This window comes from Drosophila santomea, chromosome 2R, assembly GCF_016746245.2.
Source record: "Drosophila santomea strain STO CAGO 1482 chromosome 2R, Prin_Dsan_1.1, whole genome shotgun sequence".
NCBI classification, from domain to species: Eukaryota; Metazoa; Arthropoda; class Insecta; order Diptera; family Drosophilidae; genus Drosophila; species Drosophila santomea.
In genome coordinates, this window is record NC_053017.2 from 10099473 (window position 1) to 10116410 (window position 16938).

At 47.8% G+C, this 16938-nt stretch overlaps 8 protein-coding genes across 9 annotated transcripts; 4 read left to right on the plus strand and 4 right to left on the minus strand.

Annotated features, from left to right (window-relative positions):
* Positions 1-163: 163 nt before the first annotated feature.
* Positions 164-1053, minus strand: LOC120445128 (transmembrane protein 18). The gene is made up of 4 exons (XM_039625275.1): positions 893-1053; positions 716-833; positions 494-642; positions 164-434 (listed from the first exon to the last, which is right to left on the minus strand). The coding sequence occupies exons 1-4, from the start codon at positions 950-952 to the stop codon at positions 306-308; spliced, it is 456 nt and encodes a 151-aa protein (XP_039481209.1). The 5' UTR covers positions 953-1053; the 3' UTR covers positions 164-305.
* Positions 1054-1328: 275 nt separating this feature from the next.
* Positions 1329-5734, plus strand: LOC120445127 (ubiquitin carboxyl-terminal hydrolase 35). Its single transcript, XM_039625274.2, has 4 exons — positions 1329-2704; positions 2767-3098; positions 3366-4188; positions 4247-5734. The coding sequence occupies exons 1-4, from the start codon at positions 1898-1900 to the stop codon at positions 4823-4825; spliced, it is 2541 nt and encodes an 846-aa protein (XP_039481208.1). The 5' UTR covers positions 1329-1897; the 3' UTR covers positions 4826-5734.
* Positions 5735-6012: 278 nt separating this feature from the next.
* LOC120444767 (probable nucleoporin Nup54) lies at positions 6013-8665 on the plus strand. 2 transcript variants are annotated; one of them, XM_039624697.1, is made up of 6 exons: positions 6013-6031; positions 6103-6232; positions 6654-7160; positions 7222-7588; positions 7640-8201; positions 8270-8665. In XM_039624697.1, exons 2-6 carry the CDS (start codon positions 6178-6180, stop codon positions 8609-8611), a joined length of 1833 nt encoding a protein of 610 aa, XP_039480631.1. In that variant the 5' UTR covers positions 6013-6031; positions 6103-6177; the 3' UTR covers positions 8612-8665. The 2 variants fall into 2 exon arrangements, with proteins under 2 accessions (XP_039480631.1, XP_039480630.1); XM_039624696.1 differs by lacking the exon at positions 6013-6031 and having other exon boundaries at positions 6038-6232.
* Positions 6223-6647, minus strand: LOC120444771. Its single transcript, XM_039624702.1, has 2 exons — positions 6430-6647; positions 6223-6363 (listed from the first exon to the last, which is right to left on the minus strand). The coding sequence occupies exons 1-2, from the start codon at positions 6504-6506 to the stop codon at positions 6255-6257; spliced, it is 186 nt and encodes a 61-aa protein (XP_039480636.1). The 5' UTR covers positions 6507-6647; the 3' UTR covers positions 6223-6254.
* A 153-nt stretch (positions 8666-8818) lies between the features above and the next one.
* Positions 8819-10119, plus strand: LOC120444770. The gene has a single exon (XM_039624701.1). It carries the CDS (start codon positions 9589-9591, stop codon positions 10117-10119), a length of 531 nt encoding a protein of 176 aa, XP_039480635.1. The 5' UTR covers positions 8819-9588.
* Position 10120: 1 nt separating this feature from the next.
* LOC120444769 (deoxyribose-phosphate aldolase) lies at positions 10121-11634 on the minus strand. The gene is made up of 3 exons (XM_039624700.2): positions 11335-11634; positions 10684-11267; positions 10121-10624 (listed from the first exon to the last, which is right to left on the minus strand). The coding sequence occupies exons 1-3, from the start codon at positions 11384-11386 to the stop codon at positions 10217-10219; spliced, it is 1044 nt and encodes a 347-aa protein (XP_039480634.1). The 5' UTR covers positions 11387-11634; the 3' UTR covers positions 10121-10216.
* Positions 11635-11678: 44 nt separating this feature from the next.
* Positions 11679-13567, minus strand: LOC120444768 (putative ATPase N2B). The gene is made up of 4 exons (XM_039624699.2): positions 13010-13567; positions 12353-12955; positions 12045-12296; positions 11679-11979 (listed from the first exon to the last, which is right to left on the minus strand). Exons 1-4 carry the CDS (start codon positions 13409-13411, stop codon positions 11857-11859), a joined length of 1380 nt encoding a protein of 459 aa, XP_039480633.1. The 5' UTR covers positions 13412-13567; the 3' UTR covers positions 11679-11856.
* A 1044-nt stretch (positions 13568-14611) lies between these two features.
* On the plus strand, positions 14612-16686 carry LOC120445192 (luciferin 4-monooxygenase). The gene is made up of 5 exons (XM_039625415.2): positions 14612-14809; positions 14878-15085; positions 15143-15329; positions 15389-15505; positions 15564-16686. Exons 1-5 carry the CDS (start codon positions 14669-14671, stop codon positions 16516-16518), a joined length of 1608 nt encoding a protein of 535 aa, XP_039481349.1. The 5' UTR covers positions 14612-14668; the 3' UTR covers positions 16519-16686.
* Positions 16687-16938: the final 252 nt, after the last annotated feature.

A 16938-nucleotide genomic window follows, 5' to 3' on the forward strand; every position in this document is an offset into this window, starting at 1 on the left:
TTTTTAACATAAAGTGCATGTGCGGTGTGTGTCTTCACTAAGTACTGTAACACTCGACAAAAATACGTGGATTTTACCTAAAAGAAGCACAAATACAAAAAGAATATCGCTTTTGATGACATCCTGAAGATGTAAAAATAGCCGACATTGTACAAATTCTATGTTTGTTTATACTAATTTAAATTTATTTTGAAGCCGAGAGCTTTGCAGGAAACTAAATCTAGATGGCAGCAAACTCCATTTAAAGCATTCAAATTTCACAGCTCTACTTGTGTTTTTCACTGCATATAATAAAGGCTTAAGTTCTATTCCGCTTTTTGGTGTGCTACGGACTCCGAATCCGCCTTGGTTTGACGTTCCTTTCGAGCTCGCTCCTTGAGCTGCGCTGTTTTTAGAGTCACCATCAGCTGCGTGGAATTGTAAAGCCAAGTGCCCTGCAAGGAAGAATAGATAACTACACATTTCCCGCAGTGAACGAAACACTTTTACATACAATCAGCAGCATACAGTTTAGCAAAATGGGAATTGAGAAAACTGTCGAGATAAACAGGCCGTTGCTATCGAAGTATTGTTGTCTGGAGAAGGAACTCCAGTTCTGGGCTGCAAACTCATTAATGCTCTCGGTGAAATAAACCGCCAGCACTGCAGAAGATAAAACATGCACCAAATCAGAGCCAGTTATCGGGAAGTCAAGGAACCTGCAAAGTCCACGTACACAGTACTAGAAAGAGGAAAACCTGGAAGTTCGTGTTGTTTCGGCTGAGAAGCGCTGTTGTGGTGGTCAGGATATGCGCCAAAAAGAGGCCAATAAGCCACGGATCCTTCCAATCGATCTGCAACATAGAAGTAACATGCCGGATTCTTTTCTTAACTGAACAAGTATGTGTCTCACGCTCAGCAGAAATGTCCAATAGCCATTGATCTCGTTGACCTCAATTTGCCCAGGGTGCATCGCACTGATATTTGTGAATATAGGTGTGTTATCTACAAATGGTTTATTTCACGAACTATTCGAAAGCCGAGTCAAAACAAATATAAATTGCCATTCGCAGTGAGCAGCTGTCGTGCACATGGCAACACCATTAAGGGGTCTATATAGACGCTCAGACCTCTTCAATTTTGCCTGGATCTGGTAGCTCTGTTTGCAGGGCCTAACAAACTCTTGTAAGAGCTATAATAACATAAATGAAGGTAGAACATTGTCTATAATTTCTTTTAGTTTGTATAAGTATGCATAAGCATATAAATCTAAAATAAATGCAATTCAAATATTTTTGCCGCCTCATTCTCACCCCTTAAAGGTCGTGCAGAATCGCCCTGCCCGTCATGCAGTCTGAACGTGTCGATAACGCTTTCACTGACTCAGTTGACAACATTAACAAATCCGAAAAATATCACAAAGAATTCGTTAAAAAACAGTCAAAATTGTAGTTTTTAGGGTGAATCCCATCTATCCGGCTAATTTAGTCGAACGGGCAACGTGTGAGCAAGTAAGCGAAGCTAAAGCCGAGCAGGGTAATCTGAAAAAAGGGGCGCCTTAGATGTGGCACGGGCCACCGACCCTACCGTGCACCACATTCATCTAGGACTCTGTTCTGAAGCGCTGGTGGCGGGGGCGCAGCTTCTGGCCGGGATCGGGCAGGGATCGAGGCGTACTCGAGACCCGTCGAAAGGTCGCAGTCAAATCGTAACGACGACACGTAACGGAGCGCGGTTCAAGGACACGCGGCTCAGACTCCTCGCTCAGAGTCGCAGACAACGAAAAAGCCGCTGTGTTCGGGCGTTAGGCAAGCCCACGCCTCCGCCCATCGGCATCTGGAAGATCCAGTCGGCTCTGTGGTCCACAAGCCTTCGTGCCGCCCACGTCCACGCCCACGCCAAGCGAGTGCAACGAGAAATGGCCGTTAAGCAGAACAACAGCGAGGCGGGAGACGCCTCGGATAATGCCGGAGGAGCTGGCAACGGCATCCCGCCCAACACCAAACCTATGTCCTCTAACGGACTCAAGAACGCCGAAGAGAACGGAGTGCCTAAGGGCATGGACATGGGGTCGCCCGCTGGTGAGAGCCTGAACTCCAACCGACCGGGCAAGCGGGACATTAAGGCTTTGCTGGCATACCTCCAAAGCATCGATATGCCGGAGCAAGGTCACAATGTGATGGCCATATGCGAGAGGGTTATCGTGGACTTGGCCCGTCTGCAAATCCCACGAGGCGCATCCTGTCCACGGCTAAAGGAAGACGTGTGCCAAGTCGGCGCCTTTTTGGCCACGCGCAACGAGAAGTTCCACCAAATGTTCTACCTGCGTGTCGTCTACGAGCTGATCACCAAGTCTCCGTTCGAGCCACCGCCCTCGTGTGCCGTGGCCATTGTGTTCCAGCTGTTCGACTCCACCCAGATCCTGGAGGCTGTACACTCGCTGCTGGAACAGAATGTGCAGGACTCAAGCATCCGGAAGACGGTGAACCTGCTGTGCGATTGGATCACCTACTGCACCTTTTGCAGCACTCTTAATCTGTGGGTGCTGGCGCTTCTCAAGGGTCTGCGGGATCAGGGTAAAATGGCGTTGCTGGACGAGATTGCACTAGACAACATCGAAAAGCTGTTTCACGTGATGATGTTCCCGGCGCTTAGACAAAAAGCCGCTCCGGTTGTGTTTCACATGCTGTCGACGATTAATCAGACGCCCGAGGTTTTTCACAAAGTAAAGTTCGCTCAAAGAGAACCTTCAATTTTTTTATTGACAATTGGATGTAATTTTTTTAGATCTTGCCAAGGATCCCCCGAGTCCTCCAGTATGTGAAGAATCAGTCGGCCACCATGGACGAGATTGGCCTGGAAACCAAGAAATGTCTGCAGCAGTTGGTCGATCTCACCAGCGCCCTAATGCTACGCTTCTACGATCAAGATGAGCTCTATGTCGCCGCGAAGAAGGCCCTGCAAACGTATGAGCCCTCTCCGAATTGTGTGGCTCTGGCGCGAGCAATGCACGAGAATGCCCAGCCGTGGGGTCGGCGGAATGCGAGGGTCGGACTCGTTAATCTGGGAAATACCTGCTACATGAATAGCGTGCTTCAGGCGCTAGCCATGACCAGCGAGTAAGTGAAGACTAAATGGTTCAGTTCAATTGTAATTTCCCTAAAATAGCAACGGAAAGTAATATCTTTGCTTTGCATTTAACTCTTATCTTATGATAAATACTGGGCTCGGTATTGTATGCGCCTTTTGTTTACAAGTTCACTGCTTATAAAAGGGTTTTAAATGTCAATTTCCCCTAACGAAAATGATCAGCAAGGCCGCTTATGGGCTTTATTTATATTTCTACAACTGAATAATAACTAACTGCACCCATTTTCCTTTTGCAGTTTTAGCAGGCAAATCCTGCTTATCGAGTGCAGTTCAGTGCTGCTCATGAAAATGCAGCAGCAGATCGCCCTGATGCACCACTCGCTGCGCTTCGAACTGACGCCTTCACAAGTGCTGAACGCCACCCGACCGCCTGGTTTCACGCCCGGCCTTCAACAGGACAGCTCCGAGTTCCTAGGATATCTGCTCGACCTGCTGCACGAGCACGAGATCAATAGCTCCTCAGCCACTGGTCACAGTGTTGGTTCTCCGAAGACCAGCAATGATGTCGACGACGTGCCCGCACTGCTGAGCGAGGATATATTGACAAGCGGCGTAATTCCGTATAACAGCAAGGATCACGAGCTCAGCAGTGGTAGCAGCAGTGACAATTGCAATCACAAGCCCACGCCGACACCTCCCGCGACTCCCACCAAAGGCACAAACGGCCAGCCGGTGACTCAAGGGAAGCCACCATCTACCATCGACAAGACGTTCGCTGGCAAGCTTTCCACTACCTACCGATGTCTGAGCTGCGGCTGGGAGAGCCGGAACGAGGACAGCTTCCGCGAACTGCAGCTGTCTTTTCCCGATGATAAGGAAGACTGTGGAGCCACCAACTACTCGGTGCAGGATCTGATCGAGTACTACTGCTCGCCTGAGAAGCTGGACGGTGACAATCAATACTTCTGTCCACAATGCAAGAAGCTTTGCGATGCCGAACGGCACATCGGGGTCACCCAGGCACCCAGGAACCTAATTCTCACGCTTAAACAGTTCAAGTACGATCAGAAGTACCACTTCCGCACCAAGCTCATGCATAAGGTGTTCCACGATGAGAGCGTTAGTATCGCAATTGAATTTCTTTGTAATAAGTTTCGCTAACCATTTCGCACCCTAGGTCACAGTAAAAATGTCTGCAACGGACTCGCTGCAGGAGATGTCTACTGTGCACTATGATCTGTATGCCGGTGTCGTGCACGCCGGCTACAGCATGGATTCCGGCCACTACTTTACGTTCGCGGCGGACCAAGCTAAGAATTGGTACAAGTTCAATGATAACGTGGTTACCCACTCGAAGCCCGAGGAGATGCACAATCTCACTTCGCCCAACACGCCCTACATCCTGTTCTACAAGATGTGCGGTCACTCCAATGAGTCTAATACGACTGCAGCCAGCTGCAGCACGAGCATGGGATCGGGAACGAATGACCAGGTGGTCTCGGTGCCGATGTCGCCGCCTTTAAAGCTGGAGGAATTGCCGCGGCGACTCCGCGACTACGTAAGAAAGGACAACCATGTTTACAACGAAGAGTTGAAGATGCAGCGCTTTAAGCGAGGCAGCAGCGGTCACGGCAATGGGTTTGTCAGCCGGCACACCTTTGATGGCGATGGTGACGAGGACGACAAGGCGCCGCCGCCGCCCGGAGGATGTGGAGGCAATGGACTGGGCATGAACATCAACCGCTTCGTATTCTGAGAAAGCGGCAGCGAGGCTAGCGAGCACTCCGGAGGCCACTAGAACATATACTTGTCTACTTTATGAAACACGCGCATACTAATCGAAATGTTACATATATATATAGCCAGTTCATAACCAATCCGAGATATATACGGCTACGTATATCGAAGTGTATGAGAATCGCTGGCCGCTGCGCTTACCGATCGCTTGTTCGCTACCTCTTTCCGTTGTTGTCCATGTTTTCTAAATTGTTTCCTTCTTTCCTACTTTATCCTTCGGTCCTTTAACCCAAAAATCATTATACTCATCCACTCATACAAACGCAAACTATCAATGTATTTCCATTTACAAAATTGTTATAATTTTTTTGTTTTTGTTAACACAAACCTAGTTGTAGAACGTGCATATATGCGAACACATACATATATAATTATAAAGATTAAAAACATCTGAATTAGCCAGAAATAAGAGCGATATACTCGAAACCGAAGACCACTAACTTCCAAAACACAAAATCAGAAATGTTTGCACTCTAGTTTTTAACACACAGCTCGGAGTAAAATCATATCTCGAGTTGCAATCGCACTAGCAAGAAGCTACAAAATAAGATCGTCGCGGCATTGACTTGTATAAAAAGTTGGCGATAGCGAGATCGAAATCGGGCTATAATCCTCGGATCGTATTATTAGTTTCACTGTTAATTTTTGCAAATTTCAAAAAATTTGCTAATGTGCGACACGAATTTGTAATTGATATATAAATGTATCTCTTTGAATCTGGTGAGCAGAGGTTGCGATGATTTTGAATGTTATTGCAATTAAATTGGAATAATTTCAAGAAAATTTGTATATGATGTATGTCTATTGATAACCAAAATCTATACTATGCTATGCTATAAGTGTATCAATAAAGAAAAGAACAAGCCCACAAGAAGTGTAATTACTAGAATGTAATGTACGGTTTCAACACCTCAAATGAGATCTCTTTATCTCATTAGGTAATATATCAAAAATTTCGGTAAAGATTATTTATATTTATTGGAGGTTAACTAAAATAAACATCTTGATCGTTGAGGTAACCGCCAAATTTCAAATTAAAATGTACTAACAATCTGATATCGGAGGTAAGACTATCGATAATTTAGTCCGCTGGGTAGTGTTACCAAACTATTTAAGTCAAATTAATTGTTGTTTTGTGCAACGGAGAGAGCCCGTTTACAATCTGGTAACACTGCTAGAAAGCGCCAAAATTTTACGTTTATTAGGATTAAGACTAATTTTATTACAACAAAATAGAGATATAAAAAGTCGGCCCTTAGGAAAGGCAACCAGAACTCTGCGGCAAAGTATCGTCCTTGAGAATTCCGCATCATGTCCTTCTTCGGAGCCAACACGTCGCTTGGAGCAACAAGCACGCCGACCAAAAGTGAGTTTCCGTAAACAAGACCTCATGCCCTTTTTTCCAGGTATTGGTGGGGTCCACTTCCACTTGGCGGAGGCTTCAGCAGCTTCTTGGCGTCCTGCAGGCTGTGAATGCGGATGTCCTTAGGATCGATGCTGGATGTGGAGCAGGTTACGGGGTTGCAGCGTTCTTTAAGCGTGTGGATAGACAAAGATGCTCACCCCTTTTTGTGGACCACATAGGCGACGTATCCTACGAAACCCAGCACGAGGATCAGCAATATGAAAACCAGAGGCATTTTCCACGACCAGCAGGCAACCAGTGCTTGAAACAAACTAAGGGCAGCTTAATATTTGGGAACCCGAAATAGCAGATAAGAGTCCAAGGCAGAAGCATAGCTTTCAAAACACTGACCCATTTACGGTCTTCTTATCTCTTTGCTCAGCAACCGGTGGTCTCTTCGGATCGCCGTTTGGCGGCACCCCTGCAGCCAGCCAGCCAGCACCCGCTTTCGGAACACAGGCCACATCAACTCCGGGTTTTGGCGCCCAACCGGCTGCATCTGCCTTCGGAGCAGGTTCCGCCTTCGGAGCAACCGCTGCAGCCCCGGCTTTTGGTGCCGCCACAGCAACTTCTGCCTTTGGCGGCTCCGCCTTTGGCAGTGCTCCGGCCTTTGGAGCGGCGACGACCACAACAGCGGGCACGGGTCTTGGAGGAGGCGGGTTTGCCGGATTTGGAGCAGCTCCGGCAACGAGTCAGGCCAGTCTGTTCGGTGCTCCAGCGACTAGTGCAGCACCACCTGCATTTAGCGGATTCGGCCAACAGGCAGCTGCGAGTACAGCGCCCGCAAGTGGATTTTCAGGCTTTGGAACAACCACAACCTCGGCACCTGCTTTTGGCGGTTTCGGCACCAACCAGTCCACTGGCTTTGGGGGCGGAGCCTTCGGATCCAGTGAGTTAAATAAGCCCATTTGTTTTTCTGTGGTATTCCTAACCTGGTTTACGATTCACAGCCTTTGGAAAACCAGCGAATACAACAGTTACGCCGGGATTCGGTGGATTCGGCGGCACCAGCTTCATGCTTGGACAACCGCAACAGCAGCCAGCGCCCATTTCGGCCGACGAGGCGTTTGCCCAATCAATTCTAAATGTGTCAATTTTTGGCGATGACCGGGACAAAATAGTGGCTAAATGGAACTACTTGCAGGCTACCTGGGGCACTGGGAAGATGTTCTACTCCCAGAGTGCGGCTCCGGTGGACATTACGCCGGAAAACGTGATGTGCCGGTTCAAGGCCATAGGGTACAGTCGGATGCCGGGCAAGGATAACAAGTTGGGACTGGTGGCTCTTAATTTCTGCAGAGAACTGTCAGCTGTTAAGTATGTTTTTTGCGCTTTTTCACTTCATGGTATTAATTGATCTCATTTTAGGCCACACCAGCAACAAGTGGTTCAAACGCTTCACAGTTTATTTGGCAGCAAGCCGAACATGCTGGTTCACATAGATTCCATCAAGGAGCTAGAGAACAAGAAGTGCCAAATGGTTATCTACGTGGAGGAGAAGCTTCAGCATGCTCCCAACGAAAGCAAGCGTATATTGGCCACGGAACTCTCAAACTACCTAAATCAGGCATCGTTGAAACCTCAGCTAAATAATCTAGGGGTTGTGGAGGCTTTGGCTCTGGTATTACCCGACGAGGATCAATTAAAGGAGTATCTTGAAAATCCACCCCGAGGCGTGGATCCGCGGATGTGGCGTCAGGCCAATTCCGATAATCCAGATCCTAGTAAATTTATACCGGTGCCAATGGTGGGCTTTAACGACTTGAAGTGGCGCGTTAAGTGCCAGGAGCAAGAAACGGACACGCATGCATTGTACATTAAAAAAGTGGAAGGTGAGCTGACAGAACTCAGGCAGCGTCACGCCACGGCTACAGCGAAGATTCTTGAACATAAACGGAAACTTGCCGAGCTTGGTCATCGCATACTAAGGGTAGGACAAATAGTTAAATTCCCTGCTTAATGGTTTTTTATTTAGAAATTTATATTCTTCTACGCCAGATAATAGTGAAGCAAGAGTGCACCCGCAAGGTAGGCACTTCCCTGACGCCCGAGGAGGAGGCCATGCGGACCAAGCTTCAGAACATGCAAGCTGTCGTGTCCGCACCCACCCAATTCAAGGGCCGACTCAGCGAGCTGCTCTCCCAGATGCGCATGCAGCGCAATCAGTTCGCCGCCAACGGAGGAGCCGAGTATGCCCTCGACAAGGAAGCGGAGGACGAGATGAAGACCTTCCTGACCATGCAGCAGCGCGCAATGGAGGTGCTGAGCGATACCGTCAATAAAGACCTGAAGGCACTGGATGTTATAATTAAAGGACTGCCCGAGCTGCGACAATCGTGATAGGAATAGGAATGAGCTGATATGTTGAATAAATCCCACATATGTTTAAAACAACCCGGTGATTTTCGATGATCGAGTCAACGAACAAGTTGTGGCCGTTACACTTTTGCTATAATGCTGTCGTTTAGCATTTCCTGCAGCTTTGAACTTGCACTTTTACGGGCAATGAGTCGAAACAATCGAAACGGGTTCACACATTCGTCCCCAAAGCTGCGGAAATAATTGTGTGGGTCAATGCACTGGCACCGCGCAGCTCTTGGACCGCCCGACTTTTCCCTGGCCACTGCCTGAAATTGGACAATTTCGACGACTTGGCAGGAGGCAATCGCTCGCTTGGACTCATTATGAGTGGCAAACGGTTCGTCTCTGGCGGTTCCAGTTTGTTCAACTCCAGCATCGGTATCACCATCGCTGTTACATTAACATTATTATGCGCTCGGGCATGTGCATACATGTGCAGTCTAGTTTGGCTCGTTACATATTTATTTCTTGTGTGGGAAACTAGTTTTCTCCCAGCCAACCAGGGTCCGTGCAGGTTTTTGTTGGCCATTGATGGCGGAGACTTCCGAGCTTCCGTTTCGAGTACGTAGCGCCAGTATAAATGAATTGGCCAGCTCCAAGGAGGCCTCACATCGTTTCAGATCTAAGAAAGTGAAGGTGGTTGAATTGGAGCACTGCCTATGAAGAGCAGAAAGTAATTCGTTCAGAGCTATTGGAATAATTGGACATGAATGGTTTACTGGTTGTGAGTTGGGTCCCACCACTCAGTGAGAAAATCGGTCTAAGTTTTCCCATCCTTGCAGTTATTGTTGTGCGCCTTCTGCTGCAGCGTAGTCGCCAAGCCCCCGGCAGCTCGGCGGGCACAGCTGCACGACGATGTCCAGCTCATTCATCCACACATCATCACTATAGAGCGTTTAGAGAGCCTACTCCGGCGTGCTGGGGAAATCTTTGGGCCGGCTCTAGAGGAAGATGCCATGGCGGAGGCCAGCAGTCAGGTGCAGGAGCAAGTGCAGCCCCCACAGCGAATGTTGCCGCCAACGGAGCAACCGTATAACTTCTATTTACCGCTCTACGACTTCGTGGAGCCCAAGCTGGATGCCAAGAGCCGAATGCTGGAGAAGATTGCTCCTCCGCCGCAGAAGACGGAACACAACTACTACGCGGAAAAGCCAAAAAAGAAGCCAAAGAAGTTTAACGCAGCCAACAAGCACATCAACCTCAATCTCAAGTGGCTCAACACCTACGAGAGGGCCATGGGAGGCGCAACTGCGCCCAAAGCCATGTATCTGGAGCAGGACGAGCGCAACCGAATAAACTTCGACGACTCTTTCTTCGCGGTGGACATGCAGGTAAAGATTCCGGACAACCAACCTCACAAGGAGTCCGCTGCGCCCACAGAGCTCTTGCAGCATGGTGAAGAGCAGGCCGAGGAAGATCTGATGGCGGCTCCTGCGCAGTTAGCCTTTAACTACAAGTCTCCAGTCCAGGATAAACCTCGAACATAGATTGGTTTTTTTGTTTGTATAGGTTTTAGTCAGTTATATAAAAATGCTACAATAAATGCACTCAGAGTCCAGGATACAAATTCGACTAGTTGGCCTCTTACTTTTTGCGCAGCTCTTTGCAGAAGGTCTCGGCAGCAGCAGCCTCGCGAGACACGGGCACGGTTTTTTGAGCATCCTCCTCCTCGAGTTTTTTGACACCCTCCCGCACAACACGTTCAATGTCGTCTAGCAGTCCGGAAGCTCCAAAACGGAACCTCTCAGGGCGCAACCAGCGGATGCCAAGAGTTTCGTTAACCAACGTCATCCAGGCGATTGCATCTCGCACAGTCTTCACTCCTCCAGCTGGCTTAAGGCCCACAATCTGGCATGTGCGTCTTTTGAATTCCTGAATGGCAAATATCATGACCAGGCCAACGGGCAGGGTGGCGTTGACCGTCTCCTTGCCAGTGGAGGTCTTTATGAAATCCGCTCCGGCCATCATGCAAACCATGGCTGCTTTGTAAACCTGCATTAGGAACTGCATTAAGAACACTATTTCTAGTGATTAGGCGACGTTGATCTTACGTTCTCCATGGTTCCCAGCTCCCCGATGGCAAGAATAGTTTTAAGGTGAGCCCTTTGTCCACAGGCACTGCGCATAAGGACCACCTCGTTGTACATGGCCTCCCAGTCTCCAACAAGGGCCAACTGGCGATTGATCACAATATCGATCTCTGTGGCTCCAGCCAGGATGGCGTGGCTGATCTCCTGCAGACGGGTCTGCAGGCCATACTGGCCCGTGGGAAAGCCCGTAGCCACCGCTGCAATGGCCACTTTATCCAGTTTGTCGTACTGCTGTAGAGTGGTATAGGCATCCTTTACCCTGGCCGGATAAACGCAAACGGCTGCCGTGTGCATCTCTGGGATGAGAGCCCGGTCAAAGAACCTGTCGAAGAACTGCGGCTCGAAGGGATAGCATGCGCGGAGGCACAGTCTGCGGACATTGGCCGCCGTATCATCGCCAGCCAAGGTGGTCAGATCCGTCAGCATCAGAGCCCTCAACGCCCACGCGATTTCGTTGGCTCCGCTGACATGGCACCGCTGGGACACTGTCATGGCGATCTCCTCGACCTGGCGCAGCGAGATGTTCACCTTAAGCAGGGAGGGGTCTGCGAAATATATACATACATGCATAATCGTATATATTTGAGATCGTTATATGGAGTGATTTCTTACCAAAGGGCAGGGTTTTGTTTACTTCCAGTTCCTTCACATCCATGCTGCCCATTGCTGTCAAACCCGTTTATTTACCGCACTAAATTCCACTTGAAGATAAAATCTTTCGATCGCTAGCGACCTCTAATCTTCTCCTCAACCTCAACCGAAAAACATGGGAGAAATCTTATCAATTTGCTTGTTGGACAGCTGATGATGGCGTTGCCAGACCGCTCGTATTAACTGATAATTTCTAAGCTGGATTCCGTTAAAAGATCAACGATGTGAAAAGTAAATTATTTTGTATTCATAACGTACGAAGTAAAACTCAACAACTGAGTGTTTGATAAAGGCAATCGCATATGTAACTTTGTCTACTTTTATTGCTTTAATACTTGCAAGTTGCACCTATTCTTAATATTGCATTTTTGATATGAAAGTTGTAAGTACAAGATATTCTGGATGTTAAATTTCCGCAACACCGAGGTAGAAAACATATAATTTAATAGCGCTAATTGAACTACTGGTTTGTGACATAGGGATTCATCGATGTTTGGCCCACTGCTCCCAGTACTCCCGCTTCTGCATTTCGTAGAGCCGAGATAGTGTGCGATCGAAGGCGAACAACTCTTCCTCGCCGGTGAAGAAACTGGATTTGGATTCGTTCTGTGAAGAAAAAAGTGTTGATTTCAATGGTGGAAAAATGAGTTAGCTAAACATGCGTCACTTACTATTTTTAAGTCGTCCATTAAGGTCCGTTCAGAATCAGATAGAGTTTTGGAACCTCCAGAAAAGCTAAACAAATTCTCCAGTGCAACATCGGACGATATCACCACACGCACACGGTTATTATAAAGGGTATCTATGAGCGTAATAAATCGTCGCATCTGCGCCTTCACATCGAGGGTCAGTTGGGGCACATCACGGATGAGGACGGTGTGAAAGAATTGCGATATCTGTAAAAAATCACTGCCAGCCAAAGGCTAATGCGGGAAATGTCATGAGTATGGGCCAGATATTATATTAATCCTTTGCTTACGCGATCACAGAGTTCCGCGAAGGTGCTGTCCAGCACTTGACCACACGTGCGATTGAAGGTCAGATCTCGTCCAAAATGAGTCAGGGTTCGCGGCCGGATAATATCGTTTTCCTCGGCGCACAGGATCTTGAACATGCGATTCATACTGCCATCCGCATCCGTTTGGCCTTTGACGAAGTAGTTGGTGTCGCCAGACTGGGCTATCCGTCGGTAGTCAATGGAATCCAATTGGGACACCTTACAGCGACGCTGAAGCAACGCAATGAAGGGTAGAAAGTTCGTGCGCTGCAGTCCGTTCTTGTACAGATCCTCTGGATGCCGATTGCTGGTGGCCACAACCACAATGCCATGGCGGAAAAGGTGGGTAAACAATCGCTTTAGCACCATGGCGTCGGCTATGTCCGTTACCTGGAACTCATCAAAGCATATCAACCAGGACTCGCTGGCGATCAAGTCGGCAACCGGTCTTGTGGGATCAAAGGGTGCTGGCTTCTCAGAGTTGAAGGCCCGGTCAACGGGTCCTTGTCTTTGCTTGGCCTCATGGATGCGGGTGTGAACGCTGTTCATGAACGAAGTGAAATGGACGCGCTGCTTGCGATCAATCTGAAAGTCACTCTCATGTGAAAGGGGCTTGAGGAATACTCAATTAGCACTTACCTGGGTGCAGCAGTCGAAGAAGAGGTCCATCAGAGTGGTCTTGCCGACTCCCACGCTGCCGTACAGGTACAGGCCCTGGGGAGCGTGACTGCCAGCGTTAGGATCATCCTGATCGTCGTCTTCGGGGGAGGATTTCCTACCGAAGAGAGAGCTGAAGAATCCTCCGCCTCCACCGCTGCCCGACCTATAACTGGGTTTATACCCCTGAATCTTGTGATACAGCGCATCCAGCTCCTTCATCGTCTGCAGCTGCCTGTTGTCGGTCATCAGTTGGCCAGAACTAACACGCTTCTCGTATTCCTTCAGCGGACTGAGACCGCTCATGTGGCAGGCGGGCGCCCAAAGGAACAGCGGCTTCTGCCGCGCGCAGCGGACCACTAGCCCGAGGTGGTAGGTGAACATGGCAGAGTGGGACAATTAGCGCAGTTCTAGGAGATAATTCCGCGTCACCTAAACATTACATAAAACTAAAGACCTCACTTCCGCGAATTTTGACCGCGAATTTCGGTTGTTGGCCGTGAAATTTTCCCAAACCAGGGCTAGCGACAAAAACAGCTGATCTGACAGCTGCTCGCACGGATGCCAGACGGTTCCAAGAGATGCCAGATAATTTGGATAAACCGCATTTTAAAATTAAAATTGCACATATTACATTTTCTGATAAAAAGAAGTGGAGAACAATAAATTAAGATACTTAAGCTGATTTTAAAAATTGTTTAATAGAAGATTTTTAAATCTATCAAAATAGTATACAAATCTAGACAAAGCTTAAATTTTGCAGAGCCAAATTATTGTTGAAAACTTTAAAAAATGTTTGAAAATTGCTTACTAATCAGAATAAAATATAATCATACGGTGGTATGTTAATAAATATGAGTTCCTACCGATCGAACAACCGAGTTAATAAACCCTGAACGACAATAACAAGACTTAGGCTACTTAAACCTCTAATCAGGAATGCGAGGTAACAAAAGGATTAACAACCCGTAAATCTTGTTATGGTGTGTTTTAAATCTGATGAGTAATTGAAACTGGCACTGATCGAATTACTGTGGCACTTCCTGCAGTATTGTTTAGGTTGCGTGATTTGTATCACAGATACCAGTCAGGTGTTATACTTTGGCAGATTTTTCCTATTAAAACGTACATATATATTTGTTATTCAGTGGTTAGTTGGGATTTTTACTTGCTTCGGTTTAGCATTGAACTAGAAAGATTAGATAGGTCATTTTCTGAATGCCACTTACATATTTACTCCACATTTAAGTATGCCCTAATTCCCTATAAATGCAGTTGAGTGGATTAAGTATGTGGTATTAGCGGGAATATCAGTTTAAAAGGTGGTTTAAGTCTGCTGGTAGGCTATCAAAACAATGCATCGGATTAATGCATTAAGATTGAAGATATGGGTTTCCTCAAGACTCTGGAGCAGGGTATAAAATAGTCAGGGCCAGGGGCGAATCTATTGGTGCACTATCTTCAGCAGGCACAGATAAGATGGTACAGGTGTTAGCCACTTGCAGTGGATCCACTCAAGGTGTCTATCGAGACTGCAATCCCGGAGTTCTGGCTCCTTATAAATAGAACTGCACTCACCTGCGTTCACCACAGTCTACTGCATTTTGTAACGGCTAAAAAGTTATATGAGGAAACCACAACATGGCTATGATACCCACCACCTACAACGAAAAGGATAATGTCTGGAGCGGAGCCAAGCGCAACTCCATCTACAACTATGACACCTCCGTGGGCAAGATCATCTTCAATAACATGAAGAACTGGCCCAAGAATGTGTGCCAGGTGAGTCTGTGCGGAAACGATTCCCTATATATTTAGTATATATATATCAACAAATCCTGCTCCTCCAGATATGTGATATAGATGGAGTAACTGTCACCTTCGAGCAAGGTCTCACCTGGGCCATCCGGATTGCCCAGTACCTTAAGAAGAGGGGTCTTAACCACAAGGATGTCATTGGAATTGCAGCCAAAAACTCAACTTATGTTATGCCTCTTGGAGTGGCCTGTTTGATGAATGGCACCCCATTCCATTCGGTCAATCCGGTGCTAGATGATGGTAAGTACAATCTAAGGAAAAATAAATAAAAATGTAATAAATTTATTTTTTGTATAGCAACCTTGTTGCATGTGTTTTCGATCACCAAGCCCACACTGATATTTTGTGATGGACACGAGTACGACAAAGTTCATAAGGCTACGGTAGGATGGCATCCGGAAATCTTTACCCTCACGGATCATGTTGAAGGAGTCCAGGCCATCGAGACCTTGTTGGACCCCACAACCACAGAAAAGTTTTATCAGTAAGTATGAGAGTGGTTGGAACTTTAAAAATTCAACAACGTATCGTGTTTCCCCGTAGACCGGAAGTGTTGAAGGAAGGAGGTGATCAAACCGTAGCCATCCTCTGCTCCTCTGGAACCACTGGCTTGCCCAAGGCAGTCTGCATTTCCAACAGCATTCTGATCCAGGACAGCATGTGAGTCCAACTTCATAATGTACCGATTATATAACTTAAGGGCTATATATCCTATCAGGTTGGTCACCAGTCAGTCGGTTATCTATGTAGGAAGCTGTCTGGACTGGATCACGGGTTTGTGGGCTTTTGTGTTCAGCACCGTATTCGGTTGCACCCGCATTATCAGCAACAAAGCCTTTACTCCGGAGTACTTTGTGGGGCTGGTGAAGAAGTACAAGATCAACTATGCTGTGCTGCCGCCGCGTCACCTCTCCGCTTTGATCACCTGTCCGGATGCGAAGCCGGATGCTCTGGCCTCCATCACGCACCTTAACTACGGCGGTGGTTCGATATCGTTGGCCACGTTGCAGCGATCGCAGGAGCTCTGCAAGACAGCCATGTTCAACTCGGGATACGGGATGACAGAGGTGGGCGCCATCACGATCAACATCGGAATCAGCAACGTCTCCTCGGCGGGCAGGCCTGTGCCGGGCATTAAAATACGCATCGTGGACGAGGATGGCAAGAGCTTGGGCTACAACCAGGTGGGAGAGATCTATGTGCACACGGGTCAGGCCTGGAACGGGTACTACGGCAATCCAGTGGAGACGCGGCGAATGCAGGACTTTGAGGGTTGGTTCCACACCGGCGATTTGGGCTACTTCGACGAGCAGAATTTCCTGTACATAGTGGATCGCAAGAAGGAGATCCTCAAGTACAATGGCCTCCACTACTGGCCAACGGAGATCGAGACCGTTATCGCGGAGCTGTCCCAGGTGCAGGATGTGTGCGTGGTGGGAGTCTACGACGAGCGGGAGGGTGATGCGGCCGGTGCACTGGTCGTCAGGAGCAAGGGAGGCACCATTTCGGCAAAGGAGATAGCGGATCACGTGGCCAAGCGGTTGCCCGCAACGCAGAAGCAGCTCAGAGCAGGAGTCCAGTTCACCGACAAACTGCCCGCCAATGTCAATGGCAAGACCATGCGAAAGACGGCACGCGACGTGTTTGTCGCCCTGCGCGTATCTGGAAAGTGAGATACAAGTGATCCACGCGATCGAGAATAGTTTTAATCACAAGTGCTGGGAGATAATTGAGACACTTAAGAACAGAAACAACTTCAGCACCATGGCTGAGAAGGGCCCTCGACAATAAGGTGACCTTTGGAACCCAATAAATTGTGTAGTACCTGCGAAGGGTTATAATCCCCATTTTATTTTTGTTCGTTCGGAGACCGTGAAGAGTAGCTGCTATAGATTCTGGGTTCTCCGTGATAAGCGTAGTCACGAGACTTACTTTTGTTGGACAAATATAGTCAATTATTGTGGAAATTCGATTAGATAGAATTCACATATGATTCATACACGTGCCATTAGCATACGTCCATTTAGTGAATGGAGTGTGTTCTTATCTTATCTCGTTTTATTTCCAAGGTGCCAAACGTTTTACAAAAACCC